This window comes from Canis lupus, chromosome 3 (genome assembly GCF_011100685.1).
Source record: "Canis lupus familiaris isolate Mischka breed German Shepherd chromosome 3, alternate assembly UU_Cfam_GSD_1.0, whole genome shotgun sequence".
NCBI classification, from domain to species: domain Eukaryota; kingdom Metazoa; phylum Chordata; class Mammalia; order Carnivora; family Canidae; genus Canis; species Canis lupus.
This window is the reverse complement of record NC_049224.1, coordinates 29,572,531-29,591,322: the sequence shown is the minus strand read 5'-3', so window position 1 is coordinate 29,591,322 and position 18,792 is coordinate 29,572,531. Positions and strand designations below refer to the sequence as shown.

The 18,792-nt window shown below is 42.2% G+C and overlaps 1 protein-coding gene across 9 annotated transcripts in view; it reads left to right on the top strand.

The window, feature by feature from the left end:
• Positions 1-18,792, top strand: part of PDE8B (phosphodiesterase 8B) — a 304,031-nt gene that overhangs the window by 169,973 nt on the left and 115,266 nt on the right. For all 9 annotated transcript variants that reach the window (XM_038532501.1, XM_038532499.1, XM_038532500.1 and 6 more), the window contains exons 3-6: positions 5,336-5,526; positions 8,733-8,792; positions 11,108-11,165; positions 18,064-18,152. In XM_038532501.1, the coding sequence (XP_038388429.1) occupies positions 5,336-5,526; positions 8,733-8,792; positions 11,108-11,165; positions 18,064-18,152 (398 nt within the window). The remainder of the gene's footprint in view (positions 1-5,335; positions 5,527-8,732; positions 8,793-11,107; positions 11,166-18,063; positions 18,153-18,792) is intronic.

Below are 18,792 nucleotides of genomic sequence, written 5' to 3'. Positions count from 1 at the left end.
GTTGGGGTATCTAGATCTACAGCCAAATGTAGTTCAACTTGCCATGATGATCAAAATCAGTGAGGAAAGTGATTGTGGTGAAAAGAATGAAATGTCACAGAGAAAGTGGCACCAATAAAAAACCTATATGTTAATTGAATGGAACTCAGGGGATATTTCATGACATTGAAATTGGGAAGGACAAAATATTGGATCAAATATTGGAAGCTGAAGTAGGCTTAGGGTTTTATAATGCACCAAGGCATAGAAAAGATGCTCACTCTGTATCCTAATTTATCTAATTCAGAGAAGGTATATACTATTAAAGCTACCCTTAGTTTTTTGTAAAAAGAAAACATTTTGATTTTCAGTGTTGCTAATGTTTTAATTTACAGTGTCCTGAAAAATGTTTTACTTTATTTAATTATGTGATTATTAACCAACACAAATTTTTCATGTTTGGAAAGTATTTCCAAGGTCCCAGAATGGTCATTTTTACCATCATTAAGATAGCCTTTTGTGGTTGTTTTTAGAGTCTGGCCCCTCCATGGGAAGCAAGGATTGCCTGTACTTCTGTTCTTCTGCCTATACTACAGTTCCTAGACTGTTCCCAAGTAAACCCAGATCTGTACCAGAAGGAAGGTATTGCCTCATTGTCCCCGGCTTCACCCCGGAACAGATCTTCTACAATTTTGATGTGTTTATGACAGTGCAGTTAGATCAATCTAACAAAATTTTTTCCTTCTGCCCATTCCCCTAACCTAGAGTCTTGTCTTAGTGTCATGCCCATACTCCAGTGTGGTCACCACTCAGTACATTTATTGTGTTTATCTTTACCTGACAGTCTCATCTGCTTGCTTCCTAGGAGTGGAGACTAGACTGTCTATCCCTATCAGCTTTTTACTACCAGTTCTTATCTGATAGATTATAACCACTACTCTTTGAATGAATATTTTATGTGTTATGTAGAGCAAATAAAAGGGTCTGGTATTATTCACAAATCAAATTCATTTATATGTCTTTAATACTGATTTTTAAAGTATATTTTCTGAAATTTTGAGAGTTACCTCAGTGAATGGTCAATAAATATTTAAAAGTGGCCACCTCTAACAGACTATATAATGGTAATTAGGAAGTAAAGTACAGAGAGGAACTGTAGTGCTAAAGGTCTTTTTGGTTTTGTTCTTTGGTTTTAAGTAAGAGTTGCCTTATACAACCAAGTAAATAAACGAATTAAAAAACACATTTGTGGGATGTCTGGGTGGCTCAGTCAGTTAAACATCTACCTTTAGCTCAGATCATGATTTGGGGTCCTAGGTTCAAGCCCCATGTTGGGCTCCCTGCTCAGCAGGGAGTCTGCTTCTCCCTCTCCCTCTACTTCTTCCCCCAGCTCATGCTCTATCTCAAATAAATACAATCTTAAAAAAAAACCCCAAAACAACCATATCTGTGAAATTTTTTTTTTCCTTGCAGAATTCAAGAGCAGTTGAGAAGCTGTGGCTTACAAAGTGTGGCAGTGAGCCATCTCTAAGTACTTTGACAGCAGGAGTTGAAGGCTTTTTACTATCTCTATTACTGAGCCACAGGTTTCAGTTCCCTGCCTTAGTGTCTCTTTTGTTCAAATTCCAAATTTCTGTTAACAGTATCATTAGCCCAGCTGTGCTGGGAGATAGGGATGGAGAGTCCAAGCCTGGTTATTTGGGCCTGTCACTTTCCTAGAAAAGGTAAAATGTTTGAGATAGGCATACATCCAAAAAAGGCAATTACTATAGTACTTTACTCTAAAATGCATATATTTTTATTCCTGTAGGTTTTCTTTAAGTTTTAATGTATTCATGAGAGACATGGGGAGAGAGAGGCAGAGACATAGGCAGAGGAGCAGTAGGCTCCCTGCAAGGAGCTCAATGTGGTACTCAATCCCAGGACCCTGGGATCACACCCTGAGCAGAAGGCAGACGCTCAACCACTGATCCACCCAGATGCCCCTATTCCTGTAGATTTTTTCACTTAGGAGTTAGATTATTGAAAACTAGTTTTTCTGATTTTTAAAAACAAACGTGAAGAATTTTAAGTTTTGATTTTAATTCCAGTTAGTTAACATACAATGTTATATTAGTTTCAGGTGTATAATATAGAAATTTAAAATTTCCATACGTCACCCTTAAATGGGAAGAATTTTAAACACCACCCAAAGAAATTCTCTCACGAGTGCTTTTATAATAGAAATAGTCCTGTTAAAAAAAAAAAAAAAAGAAGAAGAAGAAGAAGAAAAGAAATAGCCCTGTTTTAAAAAGTAGATTTTATTATTCAGGTATGGTGAGGCCAACAGATCAGGAAAGGAATATGATTAAACAGTCTGTCACTCAGAGGAGGGACCACATCTTGCCATGAAGAACCACACACATAGCGCCAGGGCTGGGCAGGAGGCAGAGAGAGCAAAGGGAAAATATGGGCAAGAGCCTCTCATATTTGGGAGCTTCTGTGGAAAGGAATGGGTAAGGGAGGCCAAGCAGGTTTGGCTAGTATGAATCATTTCCAGGGAATCTGGGGTATATATAGCATTGTCTCTAGTTGCTTAGTACTTGGCCCTGGAGTGATTAGGGCAGGTGGATAGTGGTTCCATGCATTAAAGTGTGATAAAAGATGTAGCAGGAAAAAAAAAAAAAAGATGTAGCAGGAGTAGGGGCTTTGCATTGGTTTGCATTTGAAGGGTGCTTTCCTAGGCAAGTCTTCTGCTAGCTCTACAAATTGGGCCCCCCTCAGAAGGCACAGTCTCCCTAGGGTTAGTAAGCCCCTAGATGTCAAAGCATCAAAACTATAGAAAATAACAATACATGATTAATAGTTTCTCACTTTGAGTCAGTTGTGTGAGTTCTCACATGAAATCTGGTTTAAGTTCCTCAAATGGACTTACCTTGACGTAACCCTCTGCTGTGAACTAGACTTTTCCTCTCACCATCCCTTCTGTCACACTGGCTTTCTCACACTTTCTCGAACACACCAGGCACACGTCCCACTGTAGGGGCCAATGGAGCCATTCCTTCTGCTGGAAATGCTTTCCCTTCAAATATCAACTTGGCTTCCTGTTCGTTTACTTCAGGCATTTGTGCATGTGTTACTTTGTCAGTGAGGCCTATTTAACTAACTGTCGCTACCAGCACCCACTCTTGCTCCCGCTTAGATCCTCCTCCTGAGTAGCACTCACCACTTCTAACATTGTTTGTTTGTTTATTTTAAGATTTTATTTGTTCATGAGAGACCTGGCGAGAGAGGCAGAGGGAGAAGCAGGCTCATTGCGGGGTGGCCTGATGCAGGACTCCACCCCAGGACTCTGAATCACAACCTGAGTCAAAGGCAGACACTCAACCACTGACCACCCAGGCACCTCCACTTCTAACATTCTGTATTATATGGAGATTTTCGTATTAATAGCACAGCTACCCAGGGAGAGGGCTACTGCTTTTACACACAAAGCAATTTATTCTACTTGACTTTTTCACCAGAGCTGTCTCCTTAATAGCTTTGTTTGAAGGCTTTCTCTTCATTATCAGATCCACAAGCTGTGCTCTTCATATCTCTTGGAAGAGCCACCATCCCACTTCTTCCTGGAAGTACCTCTGTGGTCAGCAACATACAGGAGACTCTGGACTGAGGAGTGATAGAGCCTGGCCCGGAGTGAGCTCTTAATAAGTATGGCTGCCTTAGGTGTTACTAGGGTGTGATTTCAAGCCATGTACAAAGAAGAAAATGGCAAAATCCTCTTGAAAAATATTCTATCTCTTATGGAAACATGGCATTTGGGAAAGCAGGAAATGCTTTAAACAGTGTAAAACAAAGTGACGTTCATGATACATTCAGATAAGTAACAATGTTAAGGAGCTATTGGGGATGTGACTATCATAAAATAAATAAAAATTAAAAAAAAAAAAGAAACACAGCTTACTTTAAAAAAAATCATATATATAAAAAAAGGAGCTATTGGGGAGGTTTAGGTATGAGATGCCGGCACTGTGGCTTTCTTCTTTTGAACAGTCTTTATCTTCAACAGATTCATATGGTTGAAATGATGTGATATGTGGGGCTTTGCTGCAAACTAACCCAAGAGTCAAAAAGTGAGCAGAGATAGAAATGAAGCCAGATTGGCCCAGAGTTGGTTATTGCAGAAGCTAAGTGGTAGATGCATTAGGTTTACTATTACTATTGTGTCTGTTTTTCAGTCTATTGCCAATTTTCAATTATTAAAAAAAAACTTTTTTAATGTAATGGTAATGGTTGGACAATTTGTCTTTCTGAATTTAAGTGAAACACATTTTATATTTGATCATCAAGAATGATACTGGTTATTGGCTTAAAGACTTTTCATGTTGAGGGAAAAAAACCCTTTTGTTGCTAATTATTGTTTAAAGGGTTTATAGAGGTGGATGCTGAAGTACATTCAATGTCTTATCCATATCTTGAGATAATAATGTGTTTCTGTTGGACCTCTTACTTCTAATAATAGCAAAACCCTTTTGCATTTTGCAGGAAACTCTAAAGGTAGTTTACTTTTAACTCACCAGATATTTATTGAGCAGCTAGTAAGTGCCAGCTTGGTGCTGGGCACAGGGGTGGGAGTAATTGGGAACAAGGCAAGCAGGTCTTTGTGTCCTGAAGCTCATGCCAGTGGAGAAGATAGACCGTGATCAAACAAATAAATAAATAAATTTAAGTGGTGGTAAGGCTGCTTTGAGTGCTGGAGTCCAGGGGCTGGTGAGGGAGCCAGGGTGAAGTCCTGCTACCTCCTTCCAGTGGCTATACTTCTCAGTGAGGCAAAAAGAGACAAGTTTTCCTCAATTCAGCTCCATCAGCTTCTTGTTGCATGGTCATTCTTTCCAGATTCCACCACTGGTTGGGTGTCTTTATAGGGATCTAACTGCTAAGATTAGAGAGTTGGACTCCAGGTACTGGGAGGTCAATACCACCTATTCTGGAATTGAACATGTGTATGTGAAAACCATAGTCTAAGCTGTATTAATGATCCTGTTAATAACGTCACTGCTTAATGTATTTAACAACAAAGCCAATTGGGAAATTAAAAATGAGTAACAGCCGCTACCAGAGTGATTGAGCGCCACCCCGGGGCTCATGCAGGTCTCACGATGAGCTAGTGTGGCACATCTGACCGTGGAGATGAAATACAAAGAGATGAAATACATTATTCAAAGACACACTGGTACCAGTTGAAGGAGCTGGGATTTGAACTCGGGTAGTTCAACTCTAGATGCTGCATTTTTAACCAGTATACTGTAGGGTTGTTTGTAATATAATCTGTAAGGATGATGATTGCTTATAAGACACTTTTCTGTGTGTATTTCAGGTTTTGCTGATCTTTGCAAAGGAAGATAGTCAGAGTGATGGATTCTGGTGGGCCTGTGACAGAGCTGGTTATAGATGCAATATTGCTCGGACTCCAGAGTCAGCCCTCGAATGCTTTCTAGATAAACATCATGAAATTATTGTAATAGATCACAGACAAACTCAAAACTTTGACGCAGAGGCGGTGTGCAGGTACCTTCCCTAAATATAACATGCTCCTTAAATGTTCACTTAATAGCTTAAAATGAAAGTCACTTACAGATGTCTTTAGTTCCAATCCCAAGTATTTCTGAAATATGTGTTGATGTTTCTAAGCAGTATATGCAGATTTCTGTGCTGAAAGCTGTAGCTCCTCCTATGGATTTATCTCACCTTTTCTGTTTTTCCACATTTGAGTTCCAGTGAATTTAGAGGTGTGAGCTTGGTGTGTCTAAAAATGTCAAGGTATTTTTCCCCCCGAAGTATTGCTCATATTCCACGCACACACACAAGAGACATTAAAATTCACACAGTTCTTATTATACAGATATGGTATGGATTTAAACCAGATATTTTAATCTTAATTATTCTGTCCCAAAATGAACATCAGAAATGTGTGAAATATACATTTTTCTCTTCCTGACACAGATGGGTAGATCCTATAGCAGTCGTGGAGCAAAGGCAAGCCACTTTACTGCAGCAGAAAGGCTTCCAGGGATCCAAACTCCCCCCTTGTTTACAGGAACGCTTATACTCCAGGGGGGAAAATGCATGCCTATTCATAAATAAATGCACTCATATGCTTTGAAGCTAGACAGCAAGAGGTCACTAATTAAATGCTAGACCAACACAGACTCCAATTACATATGGAGCTGGAATTTTCTTGAATATTAGTAAGTGAAATGAAAGGTAGGGAAGTGGCTTCTTAGATCCTTTGGCACCCTGACAAGAAATGATTGGATTAAGAGATGTTTCTCATCATAGGCATCGCCTTGTTATTCTTTGATCATTTTCAGTTTCCCAAAGAAGAATTTTTCGTACAGAACCTATTTTAAAACGTCTTACTGGTCTCAAATAAGCTTATTGTTCTGGATAGAAATATTTTCCTTTTTTTATTATATATATATATATATATATATATATATGTCAAAATATTGGGGTGATACTTTCAGTATTAAGAAATATTGTTTTCTTTTTAAGCGATCTACAGGAAAGAATTTGGTCCTTTACAACTAGATCTACTTTTCCTTGGCCTTCACTTAATTTTCTTACATGATTTTATAGTAGTAACACCACAATCCTTTGTGCATACATGGAATGATTTAAGACCAGCTTCAGGTGTAAAAAAGAAAAATTTCTTCTTCAGATAAAGATGAAATTAAGCAGATAAAGCTTTGTAACCTTCCTTGAATATAAAGAAATTTAGTTTTGCTATCTAATAAATGTATTCCTATGGGGGACCTGTGTAGATCAGAAGCCAGGCTGTATATCTGGGAGTGTACTTGCTGACTGTTACTGCTTATGTTAAGGGCAACCAGATTCCTGAATGCATGGCTTCCAGTACATGTCCCCCTAAGATGAGTTAGGGACCCACTCCTGGCAGATGTACATTCTTTGTTGTCATCCATGGTCCAAGATCCTGGATTTTTGAGCTAGACTGGACCTTGGCTTAACATGCTTCCTTACACCTTTGCCCCACCTATTCCAGTCCCTCTTTGTCCTCTCAACCAGGAAGAGGTCCGGGTCTCCCTGACCATACCAGTTCCTTTGGAGGAATGAGAAAGAAGAGATAAGCAGCAGGGAGCAACCTCAAAAATGGAAGCCAGTTTCAGAAGAAGCTAAGGGAGCATGGGCTCCAGCCCAGTTATGTTCGTAACAGTGTTTGAGCCTCTTGAGGCTCACCTCCTAGAACACAGCCTAGCACTATACCCTTGACATCTCACTGTGGTGGAAGAGGCTGTACAAAGGTGAGAAGTGCTTAGTATTTGCCTTAGAGAGTAGGGCATACCTCTGACTATGTGGTTTTTTTCATTAGATGGTAACTGGTATTTCTGCTGAGAATTCAACTGGCTCTTAGGTAGAAAAAAATTGTATCTTGATCTTACCAAGACCTGTGCTGTGGGCTGGTTGAATTGGAAGTAGTCTGTGCTAGCATTCAAAAGGGGGCTTGAGTTACTCCTCTAGTCCCACAGTGAGTTAAGGCATTGAACTTAGGGAGTTTGTTCAAATACCATTTACCTACCAGGGGAACTGTTACTGCCCATAAGAGCTGGTCACTTCCCTGAGCCTTCCTCACACCCCACCCTGAACAGAGTGAGGTCTCAAGGAATAGGAAATTGGCAAAGTACCTTTTTGAGAAAGGACGGGAAATTTGAGAGTTGAAGGAAATGAAGCTGTACAAGCTGGCTTTTTGTAGGGGAGCAGTAGTACAGACATGTTGAAGCACAGAAAAGCTGAAATGCCAATAGCTAGAAAAATCAACAAATACACGTTGTTTCACAAATTACCCGGGAGCAGCCTTGAGCCTTCTGTTCTTGGAGATGATGGTTCTCTTCCCAGGGATCTCAAAATAAACAGAGTCCAGACTGAGGAGATGGGTCAAAACAAGCATGCTTATTTGTACTCAGATTCAAGTATGTGGCCCTTTATTAATAGTTCATCCAGTTCACGAGCCCTGACCAGGATGATTCAGAATCTGAGCTGCAGCATACAATAGCACATGTTGTAAGAAGATACACAGACCTCAAAATTCTATATCCTTACATATTCTAATCCTGTTAAATTCCTATGGAGTAAAAGACACAACCGTGACAGTGGCTGCAGTGCAGTGTTTCCCAGCTTTAGTTCATGACCCAGTTGTTAAAAGCATCTGAGCACAAACAACAGAACAACCTCCCAAAATGAGGTGGCTCTTTGTACCACTCTTACAGGTTTCAGCCTGAATTAGTGTGTCCAGCTGCCAGTGACTGAGTTATAAGGTCATCCTTCTGAGCTCTCCATTATTTTAAAAGAAAAAAGATCCAATACCATTAGCTCCCTAAGTACAAACTGATAACTGGAGAACTGTAGGACTGCCAGTTTCTTTGGAGAGTGGAATTTCAGTCAGAAAACATGGAATGTAAGTGGAATTTGCCAGTTTTTGAAGTGGAAAATTGGCAGCTCTGACCCATTGGACAACTGCCCAGGCGTTAAAAAAGAAGTTTTTTGTTTGTTTGTTTGTTTTTGTTTTTTTTTTAAAGGAAAACAAAGAGATTGTCCTAATCTACAAAGGGCATCTTTCTTCATTGTCTTCATGTGTTTTCAGACTTTCTCTTGAGGGGAAGATTGGGTTTTGTGCCATTTTCAATGTGAAATTCTGCATTCATTCATTGTCCCAAAGCCCAGATCACCTGGTTTGACTCGGAGCCTTCTCGTTGCAGGTCGATTCGGGCCACCAATCCTTCCGAGCACACGGTGATCCTTGCGGTGGTTTCACAAGCGTAAGCTCACGTTCATCCCCAGCTGGGATTAGTACTGTTCATTCTGAAACATGTGTCTCATGGAATCTAGTCTTTGAGCCAGCAGAGCAGCGGGCATGCCCTTGGCCCCACAGCACCAACCTGAGATCTCGCTTTGTGGGGGTGTTATTGGTTTTGCAAGTTTCTGGAAATATTTAGATTTCTCCCTAGATTAATTGCTATTAACCCATACTAGTACACCTGAGGAAGAAAGAGGTACTGTACTCATCACATGCTAGAAATGGAGGGAAAATCTGAGGGAGGTGTCTGGAGAGAGTTAGTCCTTACTTATCTTTTTTCTTTGAAGAGAAGATGTGGGAGCCTGCTTGTTTTTCACTAAAGAAGAAAATAATTACAGCATGAGCATGATGAAGCACTAAATGCACTGGAAGGAGAGGATTGTATAGTTTGGGCCAGGACTGTTCTGTGTCTAGAAGCAGAATGGTAGGATGTTTGCCAATGTTGGAAGGTGACAAAGCAGGAGGATTAAACTATGGGATGAGAAGCTGCTCTGTTGGGTTTGTTGTTGTCTGAAATGGCCACCCCTTATAATGAAAGATCTAAAAGGAAAAGTTGTTTGTACAAGCTACAATCATTGGAATTCTTGCAGAATCATAATTTGTATTTGTTTAATGGCCATCCTTCATGCCAGAGAGAAGAAGGCCAGCAAGTAATATGGAGTATATACCTTGATAAGGACGTAGACCTACTGGACTCAGCCCCATTGTGGCACCTGGCACCGATTCTGTGACAAGCCAGCCACAGAGACAGGAAAGTTCAGGTCTCCCCTCAGGCAAGCCTGGCCCAAGGGAGATTTGAAATATTGCATTCCAAAGCCATATTCGTACTGGAGGAAATCATGGCTTCAGAGTTTTACCCTACTCAAAGACTATTCCTTAGCTATTATTCCTTGGGTCTGTGTTTCTTCACCTGATTCCTACAATGGGCGCCGGGCCAAGGAAAGGAGGAAAAGTGTTCCCGTTGGTTTCATACCGCTTCATTATCCTGGTGGGACATGAGGCCTCAAGGGAAGTGAGTGAGGGGGACCAAGGTGTGTTCAGCTTCCTCATCCCCTTGCTTGTATTTTGTCTTCTGGGTACTGTGAGGTGTTAGTAGGGTATCCAAGTCCTGTGCATGGCTACTGGGGGTAGACCAGGCCACATGCCATATCCTCCCAGGCTGGCTCATTCCGTGGACCCAAAAGTGAAACAGTTTTTTTTTTTTTTTTTTCCTAATCACATAGCAAAAATGCTTACTAATCCTTGACAAATAATGAATTGCTATGGCTTGTTATTTTCCACTCTTTCCCCCCCTATTTTTATAATAAAATATTTTATATAGATATAGAACAATAATAAAATAAATACTGAGTTTGTACAACCCCACTTATGAAACAGAATGTTACTAACACCTTCAGATTCTTTTTGTGCCCTTCCTCATTTATCATTTGAAGAAGGTAGAGCCTGGAGTTCCTGAGTAGAAAAGTGAGGAGGACTGCTTTGCCCCCATAGGGAAGGTGTGAGCTATACACAATACCACAGACAAGCACCAAGATTTCTCTTCCTGTTCTTTACCTGGTCCTCCACCCAATATCTTTTATTTCATTTTCCTTCTCTGTTTTCCAAGGTATATACTCCATATTACTTGCTGGCTACCTCAGGGACACCATTTCTCTCTTAATGATGGAAGCACAACTACAGCATGTCTTCAGGATAAGACATTGTACTCAAATTGAATTTCTGAGACCCAGCTGTAGGCTCAGTGTAGGAAACGTTCCCATGAAATGAGGGACGATGATCTGTTTTTTCCTCTTTTTCCCTTCTAACTCAGCGTTCCTGATGACCCTTCTTTTCCATTTAGCCAAAGTGCCAGTTGTCTTACTCACATTGAGAGTTGGACCCAGCCAGGTCTTGGGGTTCCAGTTAGGCTTCCAAAAGGTTTGGGGGCAGCATAATGGACAGAATGGTCTCTGGAATGAACATTGCACCTGCCTTGTCCCATCCATTTGGTGGAACTTTCAAGGACAGCCCAACTTTGGAAATGGCCACTCATGTGTACCTGTGGTGATGCTTTCAGGCACACTGCTAGAGTTTTCTCTACTGTTGGTGTTCTTTTTGCATCTGGAAGGCAGCTGTAGAGCCCGGAAGGCAGGTACATCCCGGAAGGCAGAACATGCTGGTCAGGAAGCCACAGTTGGAGCAAAAGCCATGCTTGCCTCATGGCTCTCTCTCCATGTTTCAGTGTGAGGAAGCCTGGTTTGTATCTGCTGAGTGACTGGATTTTCTGCTTTGCTGCAGATCGGGTGACCGTGAAGAGACCTCAGTGCTCCCTCTCCTGCATGCAGGCTTCAACAGGGTATGTATGTAGGAGGTAACTCGACATCTCTCTCCCGTACTGACACCTCACCCGTGACTGTCGCATAACAGCTCAGCCATATAGCCATGGATAAGCTTTAGGAGAGTTGAGTTCCAGGACTGTGAGGGAAAGGAAGTAACTTTCAGGAGGGTAACAAGCAACTGCTAGTCAAGCTTTTTCCTTCATAACTTCATGCATCCTAGTTACAGAACTGTAAATGGCCTAAAAACACATCTTACTGTACCAGCTCAAAACTCTGTAGTCCCAAAGTGACCTCACTTAAATGAGTCCAGCCAGTGAGTTTCAATATACGTGAGTATTAGATAGAGTTAAGTCCACCAAATTGGCATCCAGGGCTCTGTGATCATGAGGGCCTGGCCAGAGCTTGTACCTCAGGGAAAGGCCCACGATGGCTTTCACATCTGTGAACTCCTGGTTTAAATGGTAAATGACAGCAGAGAGAAGTTCTCTGAGTGACAGCTACGTGCATAACAGTGATGTTCAAGCTTAAGATGCATTACTCCAGGGGTGATGTCACTAACAGAGACTCCGCTTCTTCCTGACTTCCCTCCTCACAAGACCAGCAACTGTTCAAGAACAAGAGACTGCTGAGAGAATCTTGGGGCAGGGAACTGAGGCTCAAGCACCCCCTGCATTGCAGAGACCAGGTCAGACTGTGTAAGCAGGGTACAAGAAAGTTCCACAGTGCCTGCTCCCCTGGGCCAGTGCGAACCCATACAGAGAAGTCTCCCCTCATCTTCTAATGGAAAGAGAACCCCGTGGTGACAATGAGCTCCCTTACCTCAGCATTAAGGGTTGCTTTGTGGGAGCCCCTCTTCTGCTCTTGCGCCACAGGAATTGCAGGGGGGTCCGTGTGGCTCAACCGCTGGGAATCTGACTGTCACCAAGAAGGGGGGTGGGGCTGGCAACAACCAGCATGTGGTTCTTGGCCCACCAGGCTCATACCTGTGGTGCCCAAGTAGTAACCCCGAGCGGTGGTTTTGCTCATGCGCAGAACCGCATCATGAGGGGGCACTTGACAGGATGAGCACTGGGCGTTACGCTATATGTTGGTAAATCGAACTCCAATTAAAAAATATACAAAAAACAAAAACAAAACAAAAAACCGCATCACGGGTGCACTCTGACCGGGGAACTCTGCAGTATACAGATCGACTGGATCTGGATCCTCAGATGAGGAGTTGGGCTGGTTCTATAAATGGCTTGCCAGGGCAAGGGATGGAATCCCAGCCACCATGGGGTGTGGCCTCAGGCCCTGTCTGACCGGAAGGGCTGGCAACAACTCCTGGAAACAATACAGCCAGGTGGCTCTTGAGCTAAGAGGGGGGCACGCAGAGCTGATTGTCCCAAGAATAAAGGCCATACCCAGCCTGGAGTGTTTCTGTGCTACTTATTATGCACAGGCAGAGGGATTAATTCATAGCTGAAGCTGAGGGTAGCTCCCAGCCTCTCCCAACCTGCAGAGCACGTTTGGAAAATTCAGAGTAGCCTGGAGTGACCCCTCCTCTTCTTGCCCAGGTAGGGAAGGGGAGACCTAGCCGCACTGGCTTTGGCGTGTCTTCCAGCCCCTTCTGCCCAGAATGGCTAAGGATAACTCCTGGCAGCTGTGTGGCCCCAAAGCACTTGAGTGGAGGGGCAGGCCAGCAGAACTGATAGTTTGCATAACAAAGCCACTGGCCCTATTCAGTCAGGGAACTTGGCAAGGCAAGCAGGTCTGCTTGAGTTAAGTTTTACTAGCTTTAGAGCTGCTTCTCCGACTGTGCTGGGGGCAGGAAACAATTCACAGCCCCACTCATCATTGAGTGCAGCCTTTAGCCTGTCCAACCTGGGAACCTAACCAGAGCACACAGGAAGCCGCATGGCCCATTCGGCAGCCCTACATCCAGTGGTACTTGGACACAGAGTATAGGGCAAGCCTGGTGGCTTCACCTGGCCAGGAAATCAGTGCACGCTCTGGCCTAATTTGGGTCGCTAAAAAATGAGCTATGCAGCTCTTGGGTCCCATCCTGCTTCCCTGCCAGTTCCTAGCTTCGTCTACTACTGAATATAGTCCCCAGACCTGACCATCTAGTAAGCCTGACCAGGAACTTCAGTTGACTTTAAAACCCATCCTATAGCTTCACTTGGGTAGGGAACCAAGTTGGCAGTCCTAGGTAGCTGTCCTCAGCCAGTAGCACACACCTCTAACTCCTCCGGAGAGTTTGAACACTTGCCTTGCCCTGAAATAGGCTATAATAGCAGGCTCCCCCTGCCCAAGGTCATTACCAGAAATCACACTCAGAAACCCAAACTGAGCTGACTGATGAAGAATGGTCTCTGCCAAAGCAAACCTATAACATCTCTAAGCTTAGCCCAGTTATTCAAATGCAGATACCCATATGAGGAACCAAGGATCATGAAAAATGGAGTACATAGGACACCACCAAAGGAAACTAATAAAGCCCCAGTAACTGACATTAAAGAAATGGTGATCTATGAATTGGCAATAAATTCAGAATAATCCTCTGCAGGAAGTTGAGTGAACTGCAAGAAAACACAAATAGCTAATGGAATTAGGAAAACAATTGCACAAATAAAATGAGGAGTTTGCTGAGGAAATAGCAGCCATCCAAAAAAAAAAAAAAAACCGAACAGGGAAAATCCTAGAATGGAGCAACACAATAACTGAAGAATTCAGAAGCAGGTTTCAAAAGTAGGCTTGACCATGTAGAAGAAGGAATCCGTGACCTGGAGGATAGAAAATTACCCCATTATAGGAGCATAAAGAAAAAAGAAAGAGTGAAGAAAGCTTACGGTAATCATGGGACACAGTGGACCAAAAACAACCAACCAAACAAACCAAAAACCACATAATATTATCATTATAGGTATTACAGAAGGAGAAAAATGAGGAACAGAAAGTATACTTAAAACAATAATGGCTGGAAACTTATGAATCTGGGGAGAGAAATGGATTTCCAAATCCATGAGGCTCAGGAGACACCCAATAGGTTAGATCCAGATATATAATACTGCTTTGCTATCTTGGGTTTAAAAAAAAAAAAATCCTTGTCATAGACCTGGGAGAAGCAGGAACTGCCTGTGTGACGTGGTGGTTTTGCGCTTCGGTATGCTTCAGTGTGGAAGTCACAGTGCTTGCGGAAGTCCCAGACTGGTTCACTATATGGGAGAAATGAGTGTTTCTCATTATTTTTATTTTTTTAAGATTTATTTATTTTATTCAGAGAGAGAGAGACTGAGAGGCAGAGACACAGGCAGAGGGAGAAGCAAGCTCCATGCAGGGAGCCCAACATGGGACTTGATCTCGGGTCTCCAGGGTCACACTCCAGGCTGCAGGCAGTGCCAAACCGCTGTGCCACCGGGGCTGCCTGAGAGTTTCTCTTTAGCAGCGTCACTTACTCTCCTGGCAATTTTTCCCATCGCCTTTCTCAAAGGTGCTTTGGTTCTGGACACTATTCTTAGGTGCCGTGTCTTAATGAGAATGCCTAAGACAGTGCTTCTGAGTTTTGGAATGGAAAGTTGCAAAAGGAAAATGGTCAAGCCGTGTGGCTGAGACTGAGATATTTTTTTCTCATTTTCTGAGAAACAATGTAGAATTATTCACAGGTTTCCTAAATTTTAGGTTAAATGTTGACCCACATACCAACATTGTTCTTTACCTGTGGGGTAGGATATATGGGAGCATGAGGATGCCGGGGTTTTCCTCATTATCTGGGAACTGAGAGAATGACAGGATACACTGTAGGTCCTGTCAATGAGGAGCCTCGTAGGTGCTGTTAACTGTCCTGGAATTCAGCTTTTAGTTCATTGATCCTGCCTCTGATTGGTTTAGAGATTGGCTGGAGGGCTAAGATCGCACACTTAATACCAGGAGAAACACCTGGCCCTCTCTGCATGCCAATGCCACTAAGCAGATTAAGGAGGTAAAGTCCCCTGTTTGCTTTTTGTCTTGTAACCTGTTAGTGCTGCTCTAGCTGTTTCATTTTCCTTTGTCGGGATATGGTGCTGCTTTTTGCAGTCAGCTACTTAGATAGCAACCTTCTTGGGAACGTGACAAATGGTACCTGTCAGGGAACACATGGTAATCTTTAGGCTGGGGCTGACCAAGGCCGCGTGCCAGCCAGGTCAGGGTGCCCCCAGATAGCTTGAGCTGCTTTGTGGGAAGCACACCGTACCTACTGAGCCTTTCCCCTCCTGAGTTACTGTGGCTTGGGATCAGCAAAAGCTGCCCCAGGTGGCTAGTGTCCTTTTTTGGGTAAAATCTTGTCTTTGGCAGCTTTCTCCCTCAGCACCCTTGCAAACACGCCAGCTATTCTTGCCTTCCTTGAGGTTGTTTCTCATCTCTGGGTTGTTTTGTTTGTGTGAAATCATCTGCTGAAGCTCAGCTCTGTGTTGCTAGCTGATTGGCCACTGCATCAGCCTGTGGGTCCCCGAATGGGGATCCGGGAACAGATAGTCCACAGCAGCTCTCTTGGAAGCTTCAGCAGCCACGTGTAGACTGCCAATTGCAGGGTGCTCAGTGCCCTCCGAGCCTTTGACAAACCAGTATCGCACTTAGCAAAGGGCAATTGCAACACCATCTCTATGAACTTTTCTGTGCTCCTTTTTATTTGAGAGGACACTTAACAGGTGTTCGTGGAGCACTTACTAGGTGAACTGCAACAAGCTAGGCCTGTCAGGGGTACATAGGTTGGCCCTCTTTCCTGAGGAGGCTTCCCATGGAGGAGAAAGTGGAGAGCTAAGATGGATTATTTGTCAGACTCCATTTGAGGGAATTTACTTAATCTACACTCGAGAGATTTAATATTTTCTCCATTTTTGCAGAGGAGGAAACAGGCCCAAAATAAATAAATAGTTTGCCAGAGCTCATAGTCATGACAAAGTTAAGATGGAACAATGTGTTATTTAACCCCAAATGCCACATTGGGGCCACTAAAGTAGTGGTTCCCAAACTGTACCGTGGAGCACTGATGTTCCAGGAAAAAAAGGCGTCTGTGGTCAAATAAGCTTGGGAAATCAGTGAGAACTCTGTTCTTGTTCTTCCCACCCCTGGAAATACACAGTGTACACTAGCAACATTGCAAATGAGCATATTGAATGCTCTGAGAAGTTCTGGCCTAAAGAAACATGCTTAAATATCTGAACGTAGGGCCCAGGAATCTACATTTTTAGCAGAATGCCTGATGATTCATAGCATATTGAAGTTTGAAGGCCACTACTTTTGATTCATTCACATCATTTCAGTAATATGAGTTAAGTATAGCCTGGAAAATCCTCCAGAGAGAGGTAGTAGAATCTTGTGCCTTTGGACTACAAACACACTCATTAAGTGCCAGCTATGTACAAACCAAGGGTTCCAGTGTTTAGAAACCATCACCTGTAGAAAGCTATTGTTCACTAAATACTACAATGTTTAGTTCTTGGATCTAAAGAAAAATAAAATCTCAGTAGGTTAGTAATTAGAAGTGGAAGTGAAAATATATTATGATCTTATATACTGATTTTATATATTGTAATCAATGTATTACGTATCTACATACATATAGGCTTTGGAGCCTAAGGTATTATGCTGAGTGAAGTAAGTCAATCGGAGAAGGACAAACAGTGTATGTTCTCATTCATTTGGGGAATATAAATAATAGTGAAAGGGAATATAAGGGAAGGGAGAAGAAATGTGTGGGAAATATCAGAAAGGGAGACAGAACATAAAGACTCCTAACTCTGGGAAACGAACTAGGGGTGGTGGAAGGGGAGGAGGGCGGGGGGTGGGGGGGAATGGGTGATGGGCACTCAGGGGGGCACTTGACGGGATGAGCACTGGGTGTTATTCTGTATGTTGGTAAATTGAACACCAATAAAAAATAAATTTATTTTTTTAAAAAAGGAAAATAAACCAAATGTAATGATATCTCTAGCTTTTGACATTATCAGTGACTTGGGGTTTTTTTCTTTATATTTTTCTGAATTTATACATCTTAATGTGCTTGACTTTTATAATTAAAAACAGGCAACAAAAGTTAACTACTAAAGTTTGTGTCTTAAAAAAGGAAACCTGCCCAACTGTGTTTAATGCAATATTTTTGAAATTTATTTTTATCACAGATCCTTTTTAGTATCTTAGAAAGCATCCACTAACAATGCTCAGAGCTTGGCTACAGGCTGTTACATAATTTTCACCCATCCAGAAGTTCAGCCTGAACCTAACCATGTTTAGCTGTGCTTTGTAATAAAAAGAGAAAGTATTTCTCTTCTGTGTGTGTTCACGGCTTCACCCTTTTGCTTACCCCCTACCAGCCTCCCCCTGGAATAGTGGGTGACCTGAGTTATTCCCCAAGGGAGAAGCCATCCACCTTAGATGCATGGAAGTGTGTGTGTCTGTGTGTGGGGGGGTGGCGGGGTGGGACAGAAGAGGAGGGTGCAGTTGGCAATCAGAAGATGAGGAAGTAAGCAAGACGGGGTCTCTTGCCTTGAAAAGGATCATTCATTCAGTGGCACATGCTGAACATGTCCAGTGTTGGGTTTTAGAAGACCTTGCATAGTGTTATGTGAAGCAAACGTGTTCCAGTAATTAACGAGATTGAGGAGGTAGCCTGTGCCCTTGTGTGTTTATTTTCCTGTGAGTATTCATAATGAAGTTTTACCCCACCTTTGTTATCAAGGGAGTTAAATATATAGTATAATCTGGTCTGTTTCTCATACATTTAAACAAGCATTGCAAACAGCTTGACTACTATTTTTTTTTTTTTTTATCTCAACTCCTTTCAACTTCTCAAGTTGTCTTATGTAACAGAGTTACCTGGGGTGGGAAAAACTAAATTCATTTGACTACTTAAGAAGTAATTGTATGTCTTACCTGTTATCTTTGTTTTCTTTTCAGAGATTTATGGAGAATAGCAGCATAATTGCTTGCTATAATGAACTGATTCAAATAGAACACGGGGAAGTTCGCTCACAGTTCAAATTACGGTAGGTAGCAAAATAAGAAGGAACACAAGGTTAACAGTGTTGTATAGAAGCTTTTGTCATCAGGCTGCTGTTCACAGGTTCCTAGCTGAACCCCAGAGATTTTGAAACTGTTAAACAGGTGATGGTAGTTGGTTAAATGGCCAAATCTAACCTAGGAGCCCTTTGCTTAAATGAAATAAATGAGAAAGCATTTCTTGTTTTGACAATATTTTCCACTATTTACAGCAGTTTTAAAATCATACTCCAGGAAGAGTACTGTATAATTTTCATGTACTTAAATTGAGATTACGAGTAAGCCTTTAAGGATTAGTTTTATTTAGTACTTTAACATTTATAAATTCCTGCTTGGATTGGTATGAATAGGGGCAAACCAATGGGTATATTTACTATGCTAACCCTAATAATTGCTGTGTAACCATGATAGCAATTTCATGAGGTCTGTTTGTCACTTCAACACGTGAGGAAGTATTTTCAAGAAATTTTAAGTCTCTTTACAGGCGTATATGCTTTAAAAGCAGGCTTTTCATGATGCTCACTTCTGAGATGGGATTGTGTAGGCATTGAGGTGCTGGTGGGATGTTCTGCTTCTGGGACGATTAGGGCCTTAGCTCATGCCTGGTTTTGCACAGCCCCACTCTAC